Source organism: Bombus vancouverensis, chromosome 5 (assembly GCF_051014615.1).
Source record: "Bombus vancouverensis nearcticus chromosome 5, iyBomVanc1_principal, whole genome shotgun sequence".
Classification (NCBI taxonomy): domain Eukaryota; kingdom Metazoa; phylum Arthropoda; class Insecta; order Hymenoptera; family Apidae; genus Bombus; species Bombus vancouverensis.
In genome coordinates, this window is record NC_134915.1 from 591408 (window position 1) to 612598 (window position 21191).

The following is a 21191-nucleotide window of genomic DNA, read 5'->3' on the forward strand; positions in this document are numbered from 1 at the left end:
ATGAATATTACAATCAATATTTATTTACAAATTTCTCCTCTTGCTTGTCATATATGTAAATAAATTAGTGCATATTATATATTTTCTAGATTTTTATTCATAGTGCTTTGATAACTTTTATAGTCTAGATATCAATGTACATTTTGGAGAGTAAAATGAACAATACATTTATTTTTATATAAGAAACACTAATATTACAATAATTAAATTAATTAAATATCCTCAGAGAACTATAATAAAGGAGGTTAATTAAAGAAAAAGTGGATTAAACTTATTTGATACATTATTATTAATTTCCTTAATTCAAAAATTTAGGACATCATTTGTAAAACATATAAGAATAAATAAGCGTTATTAAACATAATGAAGTACTAAACTTTAAGAAGATTTAGAAATTACAAATATTGAACGTTTTTAAACTTTGGTCCATCATTTGTTTGACTAAGTAATCAGAATTTACTTAAAAAGGAAGAAAAACACGATTTCTTAAATTATTAAATAAAATGTATATAAATAAATGGTATGAGTAATAATAAAAAGAATAATTCGTAGTTCTTAATATTCACTCTTTCACACGTAAAAACATTAAAATAATGAGTGATTGTTTCATGAAACAATTAAATGACTTCTTTGTAGTGCTAAATTATTTAAAAAAATAATAACTAAAGAAGGCGAATGTTTTAAAGGTCAATAACCTTTTTAATAACTTTATCGAAGTTAAGGTTTTTAATTATCATACTACGATAAATGCAAGGGTTTATTAAATTCGCTGAAATTAATTGGCGCCCGGCTAAATATTTGAAGTCTTGCCTTATTACTGTTGCAATAACCTTTTTTCTAAAAAGTTATTTGTTAGTGAACCTTCTGTCTGGAATTTTGCTTGGTAACATAATTTGTGGAATTATTTAGTGGTGTACTATCAATGGAGTTATCTGAAATATCTTCACTGCTGCTACTACGAATATCACCTTCCATCTGAAAAATTACAAGTATAAATTAAAATTCTGAAACATTTCACAATTATATTTAATTTATATAGTATCAAAAAGTGTAAAACTTACTTGGCCGGCATAGAAAGCGTTGTATGCGATTTTAAGAATTAAATATGTCCAGATCATGTGAAGGAATAACAATAAAATTAGCAAAGAATTGAAAATATAATATGCTGGGAACATAGGTACTATTTTAGGTGCCTTTATCGATGTGCTGCAACATTTAATGTAATATATTAATGAAATATATTAGAAATTAAAATTATCAGAACATACCTATAAATTATCCAAAATGGATAAACACCAATACGTGTGACAATCCATAGGACTGTAAAAATGACGAATATACAATCACATAATTTCTGGTAGTTAGCATATTTAGCCATTTTTGCAGCCTAAAAAAAATATATGTATTTTCCATGTACATATCAAATTTGTCATATCAATATTACATACCAGCAGTTCGAATAAGGCATACTTACTTCTAGAAAAATATCTGCACAATCATGCACTAATAACACCAATGAGCCAATTCTGGTTAGGTTTCCAACCCATGAAAAGCACATTAATACAATAGTAGCTATATGGTGAATGAACATTTGCCAAAAATCTTTTCTTTTTACATCAAAAAATTGAGAAAAACTTAGAGACCAGTAAAACGCCATTGATATCATATAGTACCACCATATATCATTTGAAACTGGATGATATGGATAATTATAATAACAGTGATTTATGTCCCACAACCATGGCTTGTCCCATAAAATAATTAGTCCGTAGAGAAATGAGTATATGTAATATAAGCAGCGCCAGCTGTAACAAAAGAATAGATTATACTAAATATTTAAAGATAAATATATATAGACATAGTATGAATTTCAATGCAAAATTTACTTTATCATATTATTAACTTTTATATAAACGAAAAATTGAGAAGTATATTTCGTTTTTTATATTTCACTCTAAAAATCTAACCTGTTTTCACAAAATTTTGTAAGTGTTGATGGCTTATCCTGAGTACGTCTTAATCGCAACCATCTTTCTACTTGTCGTTCAGACCAATCTAATTGTTTAGCCAGTGCCAGGATCTTAAAATATATCCACATATTACAAAAAACTCCATAACATTTAATTTCTCAGTTGCTTTGATTTAGATTACATGAATCTGTTTGAAGAAATTAATATTGAACACACAATTTAGAACTGAACAAATTTTTTATGCTCCCAATATAATTGTTGTTTAATATCATGGTGTATTGTAGTATTGAAGATCAACATTGATTTACTATAATTGCTATTTACCATAACTTTTTATTAAATATTTCTAAACTATTTTTCTCTTTATATATTAACTGAGTAAAATGGATAATAACAAAATATTCATTAATTATATTTTACTATTCAAATAGTTATCAATATTTCTATAATAAAATATGCAAATAAAATAGATTGAAATAACATGTTTACAATTAAATTTTTATTTGGATAAGAACCAGCACAAAAGATATTTGACACAGTAATAAAAGCAACATTATTACATAATGCATACTACATGACAAGAATAGAAACAGAAAGATTACACTTTGAATTAGGGGTAATGAAAAGTTGCTGGGACATGGTAGCACAGATGAACATAGATTTCAGAGAAAATGCTGTGAGAAACTGAAGATAATGGAGAAAGAGGTATCAGACAAAAAGGGGAAGCAGATCACCCAGTTATGGCGTAAACTATAGCAATTTGGACATGGAAATAACAACACATTATAGGAAACAGAGGAAAGCAACATACAACAAACAATAATAGAAAATACATCCAAAACACTATAGGAAGATGACGATGTATACAGAAATCAGACAAATCACGTTGAGAAGTAAGAATAATAAATAATAACAATGGGAACAAAAAAAGCAAATATGGGAATTAGCAAACTTCATAAAGAGAAGCACGAAGTTAGAAGGTTTCTGCTTAGATGAATAGAAAGACCAAAGAAGAACAATCAAAACAAGAACAAAATATCAAAGACTGACACATAGAAGTTTTGTAGTAATCTGTACATTAAATTAAGATATAAATATATTTAAACAGATAGTGAATTAAGATTTCGCTTTAAGGAAAAAAACCAAGGTAAAAACAAACTGTATCAAGCATGCACATATATAGAAAGATTATAATAGGCATAAGCCTCAATACAATAAACAAATACAATACGATTCATTTTTATTTATTGAAATTTTATTAATGACATCAAGAAACCAGTTAATTTAATGCATGCTTACCTGTTTATGTTTAATTTTTCTGCTACGATAGGCTTTTTCTAGTATTTCATTTGGTGTAGCTTTTTTTGTTCTTGTATTTTTTATACCAAGGGACTTACCAATGGGTGCAAAACAGTACCTACAAAAAGATTAATAAAGCATGTAATTTCAATTAATTGAGTTGATGTAAGAGTTTAGAATGTCCTTGCATAGTATCATGTGATCTTTTTCTATGTAATACACATTATTATAACATGTCAAAGATTATGTGTGTACTATAATTTAGCTTACATTGAAAGTTTAATAAAATACTTAAAAAATGAAATTCCAATAATAAAGAATTTCAAAAGATATAAAATATAAATATTTACTTAAATACGCTATAACCTTAGTTCAATTACAAATTTGATATATTATTACAAAAGAATAGAGTGATTACCTTTCTAGGGCGTATCTAATTATCAAAAGAACAAATGCCATAGGCAGAGGATAAATTAAATGTTGATAGTCTGCATATTTATTATCTGAATTTGGTTTGATATCTTCCCACGTTATATTAGGCGGTAACCAAACATCAGTTGACCAAAAAGCCGACGATACATTCCTTAATATATCCATTATTAGAATTCCTGCAATTGATGATCTATATTTTAATTCCAATAAATATTCACTAAATGTTATAAAACCGAAATAATTAAAGGAATACATACTTAATCTGCTTTAATAAAGCAAACTTCAACTACCTTCCTGTGCTTGTACGCCACCGCTCGAAGATTGAGCCTGTAGCTTCAATCTCCAATACACGCGTAACTTAGTTTTCCTTTTGACTCATATTTCTGTTCTTATTTTCAAATAAACAGATAACTTATCATTATCTTTTTTCCACAAAATTCTTACTCAAAATCGATTATTCGAATTAATATCTATTTTCATTGCACAAATATCATTTATGAATACTAAATGTACATTAAACGTGTGTGTAATCATTCTGATAACAAACATTTTATGGATAACCTCGTTTTTAATCCCAGCAGAAAAGTAGTAGTAATGAATATTATGTGTAGTAGTAATTTCTCTTAAGAAATATCAAAGTTTGTCACAAAAAATAAAAAAATTACTAAGATTATAATATATATTTTTATGAATTGTTTATGCCTTACCTTGTTATGGTCTTACATATATACATATGTACATATCACGATTGGCATACGAAGTATTGTTTACGAAATTTTATAATCTATTTGTATCGAATTATGTATTTTAATACTTAAAACAAACATTAAAAATTAATCTGTACTCATTGTTAGTTTCGCATTATCACAGTGCCGTATTGAGGAAAACTAATACCTTAAACTTAAACTTACAATTACCTAAGTTCTTGTATTAAATATACATTATTATATATTAATTGTCGTTTCAATAAAATTATGCATAAATTATTTATAATTGCAAAAAATTGAAAAATATTGTTTAAACTAACATGGTTACTTAATTTCGTAGATAAGTATAATATTTAAAGTAAATACTTACATTTAAGAAAAAATTCCGTTCGATAATTTAAAATTTTGAAACGTACGAAACATGCGTAGGTAAATACATTTTTTTATACAAAACCTTAACTTTTATATTTGTTTTATCAAACAAATGCAGTAACGCTTTAGCTGGGAGAATATATTTATATTCTTTACACGTATCTTTATATTTTTTATGTATAATAACAAAGTTCCTCAATGTCCAGTTGAACAAAAAAATGAAAATAATAATATATTATACTATTACTAAGTAATAATAAACTATTGTGATATATTCATTATTCAGGGAGTTACTGCTACGAGACTTTTTGTTTTGTATTTTAAATAGGCACATATTTTCAGTTAATTTCTACTGGTTTATAAATATAAAAACACTCTTTTATAATGGATGGTAGTATAGATACAACGTATCATTTATATAGATAACACTATTAGAAAACAAACAGCATTTATATAGCTACTCCGTGTATCTTTCAAAGTTTATTTTATTCCTACAGTAAAAGCGATTACTCTGAATACTGATTTCCTTTATCGAAAAATATTATTGTGCGCATTTGCGATTAACAGGATATTGTTTCAATAAACGTCTAATTATACGTTGATAGATACGAGCGTTCTTTCTTTCGTGAGGCTTTAAAAATTCTCGTTTTGCTTTGTCAATCTTTATTGTTTTTCGTTTAATACCTGGTGTATGGACTAAAAAGGCACCATCAAGTATAATTAGTCGATAGTGTAAAAGACACATCTCGAACATCTATAAGAAAATGTTAAAAATTAATATAACACGTTTCTTACACAATTTATTATTATTTACAAAATTTATTATTCATATGATATTCTGTTTTAAAAATCTACCATTATGAAATTACTCATAATAACAATAATAGTAGTAATAATAATAACAACAACAACAATAACAACAATAACAATTTATTTGCACTTAAGGCCAACAGACTATTACAAGCAGGTTGTTGCATTCTTACTCCTAGTTTCTTACACTACATTGTATCCTTACATTGTGTTATATTGCTCATCTTTTTCTTAATAATTAGTATCTATCCTAGTATGTACAGTACAGTTAACGAGATTAATTGAAATTTAAAACGATTTTTTTATGATTAATCGTTAATCTGTAGTTACTATGTATATTTTTATTATAAATAACCTGTAAATACTAAAATTTATATGCATGTAAAATTGTTATAAATTTATATAAATTAATTATAAATTCATTATAAATTTAATTTTAATATATCCTTTCATTATGGTAGATCTTCTAAAATAGAATGTTATACTAATTTTTATTAATACATATGTGCATAAAATTTTATAGAACAAGTATAATTCTATTAGTATTTTATTTCTGTTGTAAATCTGTCGAATACGCGCAATACCTGACTCATTTTATCTTGTCTGCCTTCCCAAGACATTTCTTCAGCATAAAAGGGATCATTTTGCGTTCCTATGAATACAGGCTCCCATCTATGATGTGGATATTCCCTTTTCGTAATAATAAGAGGTTTCACTTTACCCGGATCAGGTCTAATTAACCATCTACTAAGTCCAGGGAACCTTTGACAATGTGAACAGAGAAATCTATAAACCAGGAATTCTCTGTAAAATCTTTTGTATTTTCTCATTTATGGTTATATGCTGGCTGAAAGAAATATTCGTACACACTTTTATATTCTAATGAAACGTTCTTTTATTAAATTCTACGTTTCATTTACATAATATCAAACTTTGATGACAATCATATGAAAATATATATCATTAAGTGATACAAAATTTATTATAATTGGACCTAGTTAACTATAACAAACGCAGTAGTGTACAAATACTTTTTTCTTTTTTTCTTGTTGCCAGTGTATATAACGTAACACATGTTAATACATATAAAGTTAAAACAACCCTCCGATATGAATTTTGTAAAATCATTTTCGCACAGTTGGAATTATTTTTACAAACCTGTGAAAATAAACGGCTAGACCAGCCTTCGTTGCTGAAAGCAATTCCTTTTTTGTCAATGGTGGCACTTCATTTGATTCTATCTCAAATACTGGTACCACGAACACGATTCTGCCTTTTGGTGTTTTTTCCCGGACAATTTCCATAAAACCGGATGCTAATCTTTGGCTAGGTAATAATTCGATATCAGTTACTAGAACACGAGTCGTGTTTGCTTGAATTCTGGCTACATTTCTGGCTACGTTAATAGGATAAATCATGCTTCTTCGTTTCCTTTCTGTCCCTCTATCTCCTCTTTGAAGATCGGATGCCGCACAGTCACCATGAATTCGAGTAATCTGTCCTAAAGCTGGTGGGCGACTCGCCGGAAATACCAAATGAACAGAAACCTGTGAAAGGGCATACGTTAAAACTGTAGTTAGTACTTCCGTGTACTTACGTGTGTATTCATCTCTATATTTAACCCATATAATCTTATATAGATACGATGCGATGTGTATTTAGTAATTAAAAAAACTACTTAAATGTACTTATGTTTACTCACGTGTTTTATAGAGATTATTTAGAAACAATGTAATTTACTTTATTCTTTTCATACAATTTTTAAGGTAGAGGAAATTTAAAATCTTGCATTTCACTTTAAAGAGTATAATTTTTATAAAACATGATTAGCAGTATTTCTGAGACCGTGACAGTAGAAAATTATAGCGTGCTGTTAATTACGTAGAGTAGGGGACAGAAATAAATGGACAGGCAGTGTAGATAGGTATCAATGAATTTTCCTTAAAGACAGTTTGTTTACACAAAAGTGTAAATGTTAATTTCAAATTAACTAAACTAACTAAATAATCCATATACCATAAGGATTTGTTATAACAAATAAAATCTAAGTAATACTGGCACTAGTTCGATGATACCTACTTTCTTTATCTATTCACGTATCTTTGTCCCAGATTGCATTTTTTAAGATACGGTTGCTTTCGTATCGCAAGCAAAGTAGTTGACGATGACCAAATTAAAATTGAACGAAAATTGAGATAGTCGCGATGGAGAATAGATTTAGACATGCGGTATGCATATAATGCCCGAAGTTTAATCATACTACTAGCGACCCGTTTTGAGAGCGAGTGCATAGGGAAACCTTGTACATTTCAGGTTCGCATCGACAGGCCCGATCGAGGAGAGCAACGGCGATACCAGCGTCGAGGCCAGGCGTGAAAACGGCCAGGCTTAATGGACCCTCCCATCTCCGAGCTAATTCCACGATTCCATAGACTTGATCTGCAGTGGCGTGCGTGCAGAGGGTCACCTGAGGCAGCTTGTTCCTCTCCTCGGTTCCGCGCAATACAAACGGTAGAATTCTGTAGGGGCTCTTCTCACCGATTTCGGGACTCCAGGTGACTTTGGATGCCGGATACGAGAGCATATTCGGCAGGCCATGATACCATCTGCAGAAACTTCTGTTCCTAGGTTGCAGACCTGCCATGTACATGCCGGCTACGAAAGCAAGTGCTCCAGTCTGTACATCTTGCTGAAAACTTGAATAAGTCTTTGGTATTAAGATATCGCTAGTACCGATCACCAGTATCGGTAAATCGAATCCACGATCGATCAAGAGACGACCAATCAGGAGAAAGAAGAACATTAAACTCAACCAAATTAGGAACTTTCGACCAGAGCAACGCATTGTTGTTAAAGAGACGATTTTCCATGTTCTAAACGCGGTAAATTCATTGAACTGAGATGTACTTGGGCACTGCTGTTGCCGTTCAGGCAAGACGAGGCCGTCAATTTTGGATCGATACAGCGCAGGCGTGCCTACCTTCGATACAATTCGCCAGAATTTAAACCTACGAAAACAAAAACTTCAGCTTAAATTCATAGAAAAACTCGGCTCAAATTTTTAGTAACCACTATAAAATAAATGACAGCTAAAACGACGACTGGACTGTACCATTTCATTCTTTATGGGTATTGCATTATATGTATTTGTATGGGTATAGGTATTGCAATAAAATTATTATATTAATTTATATACACACGTGTGATGTTGTACAATAGAAAAAACGTTTGTGTACATGCACGTATACATACGTATATTATGAGATGTACCTACCTATGTATTTATATTGTACTTCGTAATATCGTAGAATATAGCTAACAGGATTATATGTAAGCTATTTAAAGTTATTATTGCGTTTGTGCTATGGTATTATCGCGATGAAACATCTTTTTGCGGCTCATTAAAAATGGTCAACTTTCCAGTAAAACTCTATGTAGACGACCATGCCGTTGACTATAGACCTACCCACAAATATAGATTCAACAATTTATCCTGAATTAAATATCTGATATTTCATTGTGCACAAATTGAAACCTTATCTAGGTGGAAATTCCTTTTAAAGTATGATATAGATGGTTGGCTAGGTGATAATCGTTCACGTTTACCTTTGGAATTATCGTATTAGGAATGTAGTTTACTTTACGTTGCCACTAACGATCCAATGAGAAAATAAAACACAGTTTTACCAGCCTCGTACATAAACAAAAATATTCACTCGCTGCATGCCGTTGATCGCCAATAAGACGTGGGAAACCGATTTTAATATACGGGGTGTATCATTAATATACGGGGTAATATATGGGACATACTTCAAAAGTGAATAGGAATCACAAAAAACAATGGAAAAAATTTGTATCAATATGTGTCCTATCTGACCTTGTGTCAAAGTTAGTAGCCATTTTAGTAATCCACAACTGTTTGCCTTCATATTACAAAATGTTCTGTTTCAGAAGCATACTTTATGAATTTTCATTTTTCACACAGGTACTTTTGTGTTTTTGAATGACTGTAGTCGTTGAAATCGCCTTGAGAGTGGTTACAATGGCAGGTGTTCAAAAATATGTAGTTGCACTTAAACATATGACGGCGAACTTCAAATATTCTAAGCGCATTCACCGGATAAAACGTTTTGACAGCTATATGATGGCCCTCTTGGAACCAAACAATTTTTGTTTCAGACATTTTTCTTTATCTCAAAAATTAAAACAAGTATTCATGTGACTCACCCTGTAGAACTATTAAAGCGACAGTTCTGTCGCTAGTGACTCGTGGCCTAAATCTGTCTAAATGTCTCCGCTAAATTTTATCGTTTCAAATACCGCTCCAAATTTTATCAATATAATCACGATAGTTGTGTTTTATGGGAGTGCTAATGAAATATTAAAATGTTTTGTATAACGTACACATCAAAATTTTGTACAAGCGTTATGAATCGCTGTATCTACCGTAAATTATTCATATATCATTAGGTCAACATCCGACAATGACCTACCGTGATGTATCTTACTGGAGAAAACGAGAAGTGCGATGAAATTTGGCTAATATCTTCGTGATTTATTCCAAGGTTGTGTTCTAATTTTAGTGTATCGATAGGGAACCATTTACGTTACTACATCCTTCACCGTAGCATGCAATGCGCCAAATCTACGAAATGCTATTCGAAGCCAGTAGTCTGTAAATTGTTCGGAGGAGTATACGGATCGTCTCGTCTTGATTCCTAAACATCGTAATTTTCAAGTTCAACTTTATATTCCTTCCATTCCCTTTCATTTATGATGTACCAACCGCGTTTGTTATGTGTGGTCGTGCCTACATATTGATGCGTGGACTTTCATTCAATGGTCGTACGTGTATATAGTAAGTACATGAGTAAATTTAAAGAAGACATAATCACCGGTATGATAAATACGCACACATATATTATATGACCTTTAAGTGCAGCTTTATCAGCTTTGTTTTCCTGTTATCACACGGCTCCTCTTTTTAAACATTTACTTTGAGATTACATTTACATCACAAACGCGAAGGAAAAGGAGCATGCATTCGATATCTAGGAAAATAGAAACATAAGTATTGTTTATAATTTTTAAGCATCGAGCATCGTAGATATACTACGACTGACCTATAGTAGATTCGAGTGGTTTGGATTTAGTATTCTTTAAACAGAGATTAAACAAATAATTCTATACATTTGTTAACAATTCTATACATTATGTGAGAGTTAAAAAGTAAAAGAACATATAAATAATATAACTCTTATTTTTGTAAATTTGTTTCACATGATTACTCAACGATATATGAATGTAAAATAATAATATCAACAATTACAGATAGAAAATATGCTGACAAATCGTTTGTAACGGATAGTTAAATATCGAAAATTAATTTAATAAATCCTAAACTTTTCATTATATTATACTTACTATTAATACCTTATATAAGCTTTTATTACGATCATACAGGGTGACACAGAAATTAGGTTTTGTTATCTTGCTCTTCCGAATGGTGAAAAAAGATTATAGTATAAATATCAATAAACTTGGCCAAGTTGCCGAATAGTTACCTCCTTACTGATTTTGATGCCCTTGAAATATGTTGTCAAGATTATACATATATAGGGTGGTTGGTTCTAGTTTCCGTACTATGCACAAAAGTATGTCATAGTGACATATTAGGAATGGAAAGAGTAACAAATATTTCAACCACTGAATTGAAGATGAAAGAGGGAGGCTAGTGGTAGTACAGGGTAGTAAAGAAGTAGGCTATCGAAGTAGTGGAGAGATTTTTTCATTCGACAACGGAAGATTCGCAACCTGCAAATTCTAAAAATTAAGAAACTTTGGGGATATGAGGAAAAAACACAGAAATGTATTAAGCAAATTTGTTCTCCTGTTCAAATTCACTTTAAGGGGGTGAAATTGACCTCTGAAAATCCGGTAATTTTATAAATGACAACCCTATTCTCCTATCTCTTCCTCTCTTAGTACGCTGGAAACTTAGCAATATTTTAACAATTGTTATAGCACTATCTATAGTGCCTATCTTTAACCTACATAAAATACATTTTCTCTTTTCCTCTCCTGACCAGTAACGATTTGCCAGTCTACAGGCCTCTGGCTGCCTCCTTTTCCTTCATTCTCCAGATATTTCGCTTTGCCCACTACTCTTATGTACATATTTGTACCTACTATTATATTTGGCATTCCAAATTCTATTATATTGCATCTTGACCTTGCAACTCTTCGTCCCTTTCTGTCAGAACCTTAATTATATCAATCTTCTGCTGTCTTAGATTTTCTACACCTAGCTGGCTGCAATCACTTCTCTAAAACCATTCTTCTCTTGCTCTGATACTTTTTGTTCTTCTAACTTCCCTTTCTTTTTCTTTTACGCATTCTTTACCTAATAATCCACCTACACCTCTTCTTATACTCTCTTCATATCTCAAAGCTCTTGCCCCTGCTCTAACCCCAACCTTCTCTTTCTCTCTGAGCTTTGCCTGGTATTATATACTTAGGTGTGCAGTAATCTAGACCTAGCACCGCCTCAAGTAACTTTATCTAGCATGATTAAATAATTAAATTTTCGTAAGTGATCGACTAGAGGAGATAAATAGAATATATAGATAAAATATATAAAGAAAATAAGTAGAATCAAAATGGTTACTATTCATATTTTGAACTAACGCAGAAATTTGTTTTCATTATTTCAGATGTTGTTGCAATTGTAAATCATAAATGAATTAAAAAATTTTCTAATATTACATGCATTAATAAGATGTTAAAAACAAATAATAATAATATTATATGAAATAAAAACATAAAATAAGCTATAACTTTTACGTAAATTTTACAAAGGCAATACATATAACGATGGCCATGAAATGGAACAAACATTCCTATCATTATCTCTTTTAAATACAACTAGAAATAAATAAAAAATAAAACTTGAAAATATCAAAAGTATCAAAAGATGCTCGAATTTAAATCCATTAAATATAAAATGCTACTACCAAACAGTTTCCTCTTGTACAAACATTTCTTACGAACCAGTTTCAACCCAAAACTTCTTTGTTCCTCGGTAAATATTTTTTATAAATTAAATTTGTGCATACTGAAAGGTCATGGATAAATAGTTATGAAATGGAAACGATTGCATCACCAGTGCACTAGTTATATGTGTAAAGAAAAAAGTTACACATGCCTCCGTTACCTTGATACATTGATGTAGAACCAACAAAGGACTAGGTTAAAGAAAGAAATCGCTATCGATGATAGCATTGCACTTCATAAGCAAAGGAACCTTGACCTTTGTCAATGGACGTGCCCCTTTTCCCAGCACCGCCAATCCTTGGGGGTGTTGCGACGCCCGTTAGTGATGTTATAGACGTTGCGAAGTTGACACCTGTTTCGCTGTCTGCTGTTACATGCGCTCGTAAACAACATGCCGGGAAGAAAATGCACAGGGCGATCAAGATCCACAAAATACGACATTCTGCCCATAGGAACGTAATACATCCGAAATCGAAGGACGAGATCGGACGTCGCGTTACCGAGTTTCACATAACGATGACCGAACAGCAGAGGCACAACCAGAATGAAGACGACAACGATGTAGTGTTTGCAATAGGTATGGCTAATTTTTGTCAAGTGTTTTGACATCGTATGATAACGTATTAAAGATATTTACATTTCTGTATCATCGATTAAATTTTAACAGTGTTTGTCAAGATTATTTGATCATACGAGCATATCGTGTACAGGGGTTGGACAAAATAATGGAAACACCTCTTACACGTCATATTGATATTATGCATGCATATATACATATATTTTATTTTCTCCAACTCCTGCATATTCAAGTAAACGTTATTGGAACTATACTATTTTCAAAATGAATTCTTCAGAATGTTTAATCTTGTATAAATTATATAACAGTTTAACTCTTCACGGTCCTGTGATCTTCACATTTTTTTTATGTTTTCTTCTTAGTTTCAGTTTTAAATACACCTCATATAATAACTTATACAAGTCGATATATTAACTTAATTTGACAAAGATACGTCAATGTAAGTATGTTAAAACACAAAAAGATATTTAAATTACGAACCAGTTACAATATATGTGCGTATATGAAACGAGAAATAGTGATCATTCTACGTGTAAATCTAGTTCTAATCACATAGTTTTATATTATGTTGTGAAATATTCATTTGTTCTTTTGATATGTGTACGTTTAGGTTTACTACTATTACTACCTCTACACTTGGTTACTCGTTAATTGATTATTTAATAATAGATGGAAGCTAATTATACTTATATTTAATAGTGTCATTTATTAGAGACAAACCGAATTTAAACGACGATAGATAATAATAATAATAATTCCTAAGGTATAATCATTCTTTATGATAGCTTAAAATTTTACATTTTTTTACATAAGATATATAAAAATGTTTATATGAATATATAAAACACACAAACCATAAATTTGCAACGATACTGAATAAAATAATAAAAGCAAGAGAAAGTAAAATTAAAATAAAACAATCTATTTTGGCGATAGTTTTAAAATATTTCTAAGCTTCTCTAATTATTTTGTGACAAAATCTTTATCTTTATCTCTCTGCCTTCAAGCTCGTTTATATGTATACATATTCATGTATACTATACAATACTTTTAAATAATACTATATAATTTGCAGAATTGTACAAGAGTATAAGTTTGATGACTGTATCACCGGTTGGATGTATATGCTATTTCTGGTTTCATTAATAATAACGCGTTAAGAAGAACTAAATCAATACGTAAGGAAAAACCGAATGTAGGACAGCGGAACGCACTATAGAGTTTAAAATTGGAAGTTAAGCCTAAGAAAATTTAGATGAGTCTCAAGATGCGTATATACTGTACTGTACTATATAATTGTAATTCAAATTAAAGAAATATATTGACAATATACACAATAAATTCAACGAAGTAATAACATTTCATGCATTGCAGGAACATATCTATGTACATATATAGGATCGAATCGAATAACATGTATGTATAGGCTATAGACAAGCGGGCATATGATAGTTCCTTATAAAAAATAAGGAGAAAATATCGAATAACATTTTTTCGTTCGAAGCTTAATTTCTAAGAAAATCGAGTTTGAAAATTTATCTAAGACGCTTGATCGTGACTAATTAGCGACTGGGTAAGAGTAAATAGTCAACAGGAGATTATTATACGTGCAAAAATAAGTAAAAATACTTTCCATTTAAGGTTTCATTTCCAAGAAAATAAAGTTTGAGTGTCGCTGCTTGGCACAACATTGATAGTGGCACAACCCGAAAAATATATATTTTAGAGAAGAGTTTTTTTTCAAATTTACAAAGAAATCTTCGCGAGTCGTTTCAACGATGTTATAAGGCTGACTTGATACAAGCTATGCGACTATTCGCGAAAGCAGTATAACTTCTACTTGTCGCAAAACGACTGAAGATGAGCCAGTGTTGTAAAACTAAGGCCAGGTTGATAACAGCATAAGTAATAATTTTTCCTTATGACGCAAAACCGATGGAAAATATTTACTGTTTTACACGATAAAGATAGAAACATAGTGTAGTTTAAAATTTGTTGAGTTATGCCACTATCAATGCCAAGCAACGATATGCTTAGTTAAGAACAGGCCTGGTACACGCGCATGATATATTTTCAAATTTATTTTTCTCGGAAACAAAGAATCTTGTGAAAAATTGTTTCCACTTATCGACTTATTTTCGTGTATAGGATAATTTCCTGTTGATTATTTCCTCACACTCGGTGATCAGCCAAGTTCAACTATACGCTAGTCAAATTTTCTTCTTATTTTTTCATAAGAAATCACCTCACGCCCACCTGTACATGTTATTGTGCCAGACCTTGTATTCTTAAAGATTTGCGAGGCTCATCGTTATTAGAGACAATGTTATATTTAACTATAATGATCTTGAATAATGAAAATATATTTCCTTCTTATCATCATTTTTGATCATCTACGTGATACATTATAAAGCAAGAAAATCACTTTTAAAGGTTGCATTAAAATTATATACTTTGGAAGTATAGTAATAATTTAGTTTATTATTCTTAGATACACCTACAACAGTTTCGGAAGACATCTCTCCGCGATACAAAACGACCGCAAATTCCGAAAAACCGACGAAATCAATTGCTATTCAAACAACAGTTGGACTACCATTGCGACTCAGGGTTTTACCATCCGTTAAAGATATCGTCGAAGAAGAAGATGTAGCTTCGTCAAATGTAAAAGGATTTTCGAAAATATGGAAACATATTAGATTCCTGGGAAGATTATCACTCTCGTTGTTTGGTAAAAATACATTGATATCTCTTCTTTCGCTCATAATTTATGATTGCTATTAAAAAATAGTGTATTAAAGATACTTTCCATAAAGTATACATATAGTGGCTCGTGAAAGTATTCGAACACTTACCACACAATATTTTTATGAATATTGTTTTTGTCCCCACAAAATTAAGCTTATAATACTAAAATTTGAAATCAATCCGAAAATGGATATAGAAGTTACAAGACATTTATCACCAAACATACATTTAGAGCGAAATTAGTATACAGCACGACTAGTAGTCTTAAACATTCAGTTACAGTAGAACTCTACTTACCTGAAATCCAACTATTGGAACGAAACTTTAGTTAAGTTAGTAATTTAGTCGATTAACTGAACTCTTACTGGTTGAATTCACTTGTCTGAAGAGCTTCTATTATGTGAACAAAGAATAACAAGTACTGGGGAAAAGTGGTGAACTTCTATTATAGAAAGAGCAATTATAGAGGAGTTTTCAAACAAGAGCAATTGCAGAAACTAAAAGTCGAAGTTCTACTCGTACAAATGCTAAAGATGTTCTCGCTACATACCGTATTCTATGAATATAACGCACAATTGACTGTTGAAATACTTTGTTGATCTTTGCGAAACGTATGCTTCCAATAAATATCTTGTAACCTCTATTACATTTTCAGATCCAATTTTCAGACTCGAGGTAGGAGTAATAATCGAGGTCGAGTCTCGCTACAGTGCTAATGAGATTTTCAAATATTTCACATAGTATACAGGGTGTACCAGAACGTGTGAGACTCGCTTGAGGAGTTGGTTGTAAATCTAAAAACAATGAGAGAAGTTCATATAAACGTATGCTCTATCTTTGTCTATGAGATATAAGGAATTTTGCAAACAGTGAAAACTCTATTGATGATGTTAATATATTAAGGTTCAGAATGGAACAATCTTTTCGGCAAATTCAGGAATCATTCAGAATGTAATCGGATGCATGACAAGACGTTTACAGGATTGCCTCTAAATACAACGTGGTCCTTTTCTGTGAAGGTAATTAGTAGGAGTGTACAGGTACCCGAGGCTTGGATCTGGTCTGCTTTTTTTTAATTTTACAATCGGATTTTCTATCTTTAGATTTAGAATGATTTCCACATTTGACCATAAGAAATAATACGAAATATCGGGAGTACACAGACGTTACAAACTTTAGGGATCACGACACAATCTCGAGTAGAATTCTCAACCCCATCCGAACTCGAAATATCGGGTGTCCGTGCACCTCTAATAACTAGATAACACAAAATAAAAACAGAAAATTCGTTATATCGCATAAACTAATACAGATAGAAGATATATATATATATATGGATTTTTTCCATTGTCCTTAGATGTATAATGAGCTCTCGAAGCGAAGCTTTTCAAATCAAAGCTTTTAGGAGTGTTTGAATATTTTCATATGCCACCGTCCAGAGTGTCCAGCAACAGATGTTTCATAGTTTAAGGGGTGATTCTTGACACCGAAATAAAAAATTGCGTTTTCGGCTTTGTCTTTATTGATAATTAAAAATAGACCAAAATATCCCTGCACGCGAGTAAACCTCCTGATACGAACGAAAGGAGGTGAACCTAAGCAGCGGGGCGTACAGTGATTTATTGAAAAAAAATGATTCTCATATCGGCAAACAATTTTAATGTGTAATTCGCTTTTACTATTTTTAGTTAACAAACGTGGTTTACGTATTATAGGATTGACGTGGTTACTTACCATTTGGGCAATTGCTGGTGCAGTGGCTTTTTGCGTCATTGAGGGCCCTCGGGAACGTGAGCAAGTTGTAAAATTGAAGGATATGCAGAAAGATTTAGCGGTTGGCTTAGCGACGGAATTGAGACAGTTGCGTACAGAAAAAGAAGAAGACGTAGAACCGCTTTGGAGTAACAAAGTGCACCAATATGTAGAAAAACACGAGAAGTTGCTATTGATGGCAGTTAGTTCTGGATATGGCGAAAGTGGAAATAGTGGACAACTTTGGACGTTTCCGGGTTGTATCTTATTTGCGCTTTCACTTCTCACCACTCTTGGTAATTAAAATGTTGTTTCTGTAGCAAATAAATGCTTCTTAATTATTGCGATAAATATAAAAAAGAAGAAATACAAACGGTATTAGTTTCAAGTGCAAGATTTTAATATGCACATTGTATCGTTTTTTTAAATAATTAGTGTAAAATGTAACATTAGCAAACTTAGGAAACATAATGAATAGACTGCGGATTTTTATGAAAATTTATATTTTTGAGAGTATAATTGATAAAATTAAACCTCGGTACAAAATTGTTTTACCTGACAAATATTATGGAAAGCATTATACATTGAATAGTTTACATGTCTTTCATGCTATGTATATTTTGTATAATTTTGCACGGTTCATAAAAATACGCAGTCTGATAACGAATCTTTCGAAAAATATGATTGGGCGCTTACTTTTATCTATTCTATACTGTTTTTAGATGCTTAAGCAACATAGTTACGTATAGGCACATATATTTTTTTACTTTTGCCAATAATATATGCTTTTATAATATGCTTTATATAATATGCTTTTATTTCCCTTAGGTTTTGGTGCCCCGGTTCCACGAACGACAGCTGGTCGAACAGTAACTGTTATTTTTGCAGCAATTGGTATACCTGCACATTTTCTTTTAGTTATGAATCTTGGTCTTCTGTTAGCAGTACGATTACAAAGATATGCTATATCGAGGATACTTGAAGGATACGAGCAAACAGAGCTAAGTTATACACCGCCAGTACCAAAATGGGTTAAGGTAGTGCCCTTCGTTTGTGTAGGTAATTATAAAATCATAATACCCGTGTATATACACTTATAATATTCATATAATTTTTCTATGAGATTGGTTAATATAACGTTATCACGATTAGTGATCTGAAAAAGTAAAAGCCTGGAGTAAATTTATATGTCTGCTAACTTTACGCGATTAATTACAAACAGGACAGTTTTAGGGGATCCCATTGAAAGCATTGACACAGATTTCGTCGATGACTATTCACTGACACCAAATTTGACCGACTCCAGATTTCATAGACCACAGCTTTTGCTGACGACAGCTTCGATTGACTGGCAATATTAGCACAAAAGTAAAAGGGAATAAGAGAGGACTTTTACTTAGATAGATTTTATGATTGATAGCCTGCCACCTTACGGTGTACGGATTAAGGAACTAATCCAAACCAAATATCGAACACAATCTGCTTAGCAATTAAATAAGTTTTCGTTTGTAAATTTCAATTAATTTACGATAAGTTTGAATGTAATTTCAATACAAATCAATATCAAGTGGTTTGTGTTAAGTTTGGGTTAGCATTTTTAACCCGGCCGCTGTAAGGCGATCGGTCACCGATTTTATCTGCAGCAATAAACTGATATGGATAAATAAAAATCCGCTCTTATTTATCTGTGCTGATACTGACAGTCATACTGCCAAACATAATAATTAAGTTGAAGCTGTTGCTGATATAGTCTGGTGTCGGTCAATGGTGCGATGTTGGGCAAGTCTGATGCTGATAAAATTTAGTGTCAGTAAATATGTCATCGGTAATTTCAATGAGACTTGTTTTAGGGGTCTTTGGAGTCATAAAATCTGATTCAAGTATTATTTTTTTATTAGGATAAAAATATGCCCTTATAAAAGGCATGTTTCATGTTAAAAAAGCAAAACTTTGCCAATTGATTTAGAATATGACTTTAAGTAAATAATGTCATGTACAGGGTGAAATAAAATTAAGGTCGATAAAAATTACCACTCAGAATAACTCGTTATTATCGCAGAGATAGTACTGTGTTCGAATATTAATGTTAATTTAATTATTAATTTTATTTAATGTTAAATTAAAAACTATACATTATTTTCAATTACAGCCACTTACTATCTGCTGGGAGTCTTGTGTTTTGGAGTAGCTAGATCCAGGCCAATTGCAGCAAGTGTTCTATTTCCTTTAGATTTTACTGCTGCTGGTGGTCTTTCAACAATAGTTGGCTATGTGCGAGTATTATACGGTCTTTACTTGGAAGGTGCAGTCACTATTGCTGCTATTGCGGTTGCGGTTTTGGGTGTATCAACTACTCAGAACTTGACCAATATTGGTCTCAAATATGGTTTATTAATCGAAGCTTAGTATTTTCAAGAAACGTTTTATATTTCGAATATATAACTATCTTAAAGATAATTTGTCATAAAGCTGTTTCGTTGTAATGCATATTTATTTCACTGAATTGCATTAAACTATACATATCAGTAAAATGTAATTTCAAGATCGATAATTTTCAGAATAAAATTTTATAAGAAATTATAAATATATAAAACACAATAGAATTCTATGTTCCACATTTACACCATATGTTTTAATTATAAAGTATATATTATAAATAACAATATTCTTCAGCTATGACATCATAATTTATTAGCATTCGTAAGATAATACGAAACACGATATCGGCATAAAATGAATAAAATAATTGAATATATACATACATATATACAATACTACATACGTCATAAACTCCAAAATCGATAAAATTATTTTATTAATATTTTATATAATATTTATATAAATACTTTTAAATTATGTAAATATTTAATATCTCTAGTTAGGAATATTCAATAAATTAACGTTCTTCGTAGGCAGCAGGTGTAATAAAACACATTCTGCATCAATTAGTAAGAATCTTTAATTACTACGAGTATTAACACACTCTATTTTCACATGCATAAAGATATCATTGTACATACATAGTAAATATTAATCTATGACAAGAATAATGAAAATTTTGATATGAAAACATAAAATGTGTTAGAAACCATTTTATTAAAAATGATTAACAAGAATATCTATCTATCTTTTTCAATCAATAAATTTTCTTCCATTCTGTTGTACTTACATTCAAAAAATTCAATATTGATATTTACAAAATCATATTTATCGTGTAACTTTCTAATGTGACTATACTACATTTGTCAAATTAAAAAATCATGTATATGTATATATATCTGTATTACTTGAACCTTAAACATTTGATTACTGAAGAAATTATTTAAAGTAAAATACTGATTTAAAGTCATAATATGGACACTATCTATGATCTATTATTATATATTGTTTATATTTTACACATACTTCTGCATTTGTAATCAATGTAGTTAAACTAATAAATTAAATTTATACTTTATAGTTTTGTTTCAT

At 30.8% G+C, this 21191-nt stretch overlaps 3 protein-coding genes across 7 annotated transcripts; 1 reads left to right on the forward strand and 2 right to left on the reverse strand.

Moving 5' to 3' along the window:
• Positions 1 to 151: 151 nt before the first annotated feature.
• Positions 152 to 4236, reverse strand: schlank (ceramide synthase schlank). Of its 2 annotated transcripts, none has more exons than XM_033333469.2 (8): positions 3959 to 4236; positions 3688 to 3877; positions 3270 to 3387; positions 1968 to 2080; positions 1475 to 1805; positions 1269 to 1387; positions 1062 to 1206; positions 152 to 975 (listed from the first exon to the last, which is right to left on the reverse strand). In XM_033333469.2, the coding sequence occupies exons 2-8, from the start codon at positions 3864 to 3866 to the stop codon at positions 853 to 855; spliced, it is 1128 nt and encodes a 375-aa protein (XP_033189360.1). In that variant the 5' UTR covers positions 3867 to 3877; positions 3959 to 4236; the 3' UTR covers positions 152 to 852. The 2 variants fall into 2 exon arrangements, with proteins under 2 accessions (XP_033189360.1, XP_033189358.1); XM_033333467.2 differs by having other exon boundaries at positions 3688 to 3891.
• A 662-nt stretch (positions 4237 to 4898) lies between these two features.
• On the reverse strand, positions 4899 to 17825 carry LOC117156439 (beta-1,4-glucuronyltransferase 1). Of its 4 annotated transcripts, none has more exons than XM_076618924.1 (6): positions 9818 to 9954; positions 9468 to 9742; positions 7890 to 8598; positions 6749 to 7137; positions 6175 to 6376; positions 4899 to 5534 (listed from the first exon to the last, which is right to left on the reverse strand). In XM_076618924.1, the coding sequence occupies exons 2-6, from the start codon at positions 9488 to 9490 to the stop codon at positions 5322 to 5324; spliced, it is 1536 nt and encodes a 511-aa protein (XP_076475039.1). In that variant the 5' UTR covers positions 9491 to 9742; positions 9818 to 9954; the 3' UTR covers positions 4899 to 5321. The 4 variants fall into 4 exon arrangements, with proteins under 4 accessions (XP_076475039.1, XP_076475041.1, XP_033189350.1 ...); XM_076618926.1 differs by adding an exon at positions 8865 to 9052 and having other exon boundaries at positions 9468 to 9852; XM_033333459.2 differs by lacking the exons at positions 9468 to 9742; positions 9818 to 9954 and adding an exon at positions 17703 to 17825.
• LOC117156438 (uncharacterized) lies at positions 12908 to 21177 on the forward strand. The gene is made up of 5 exons (XM_033333456.2): positions 12908 to 13220; positions 15712 to 15951; positions 17684 to 18016; positions 18549 to 18779; positions 19870 to 21177. Exons 1-5 carry the CDS (start codon positions 12908 to 12910, stop codon positions 20124 to 20126), a joined length of 1374 nt encoding a protein of 457 aa, XP_033189347.2. The 3' UTR covers positions 20127 to 21177.
• The last annotated feature ends 14 nt before the right edge of the window (positions 21178 to 21191 follow it).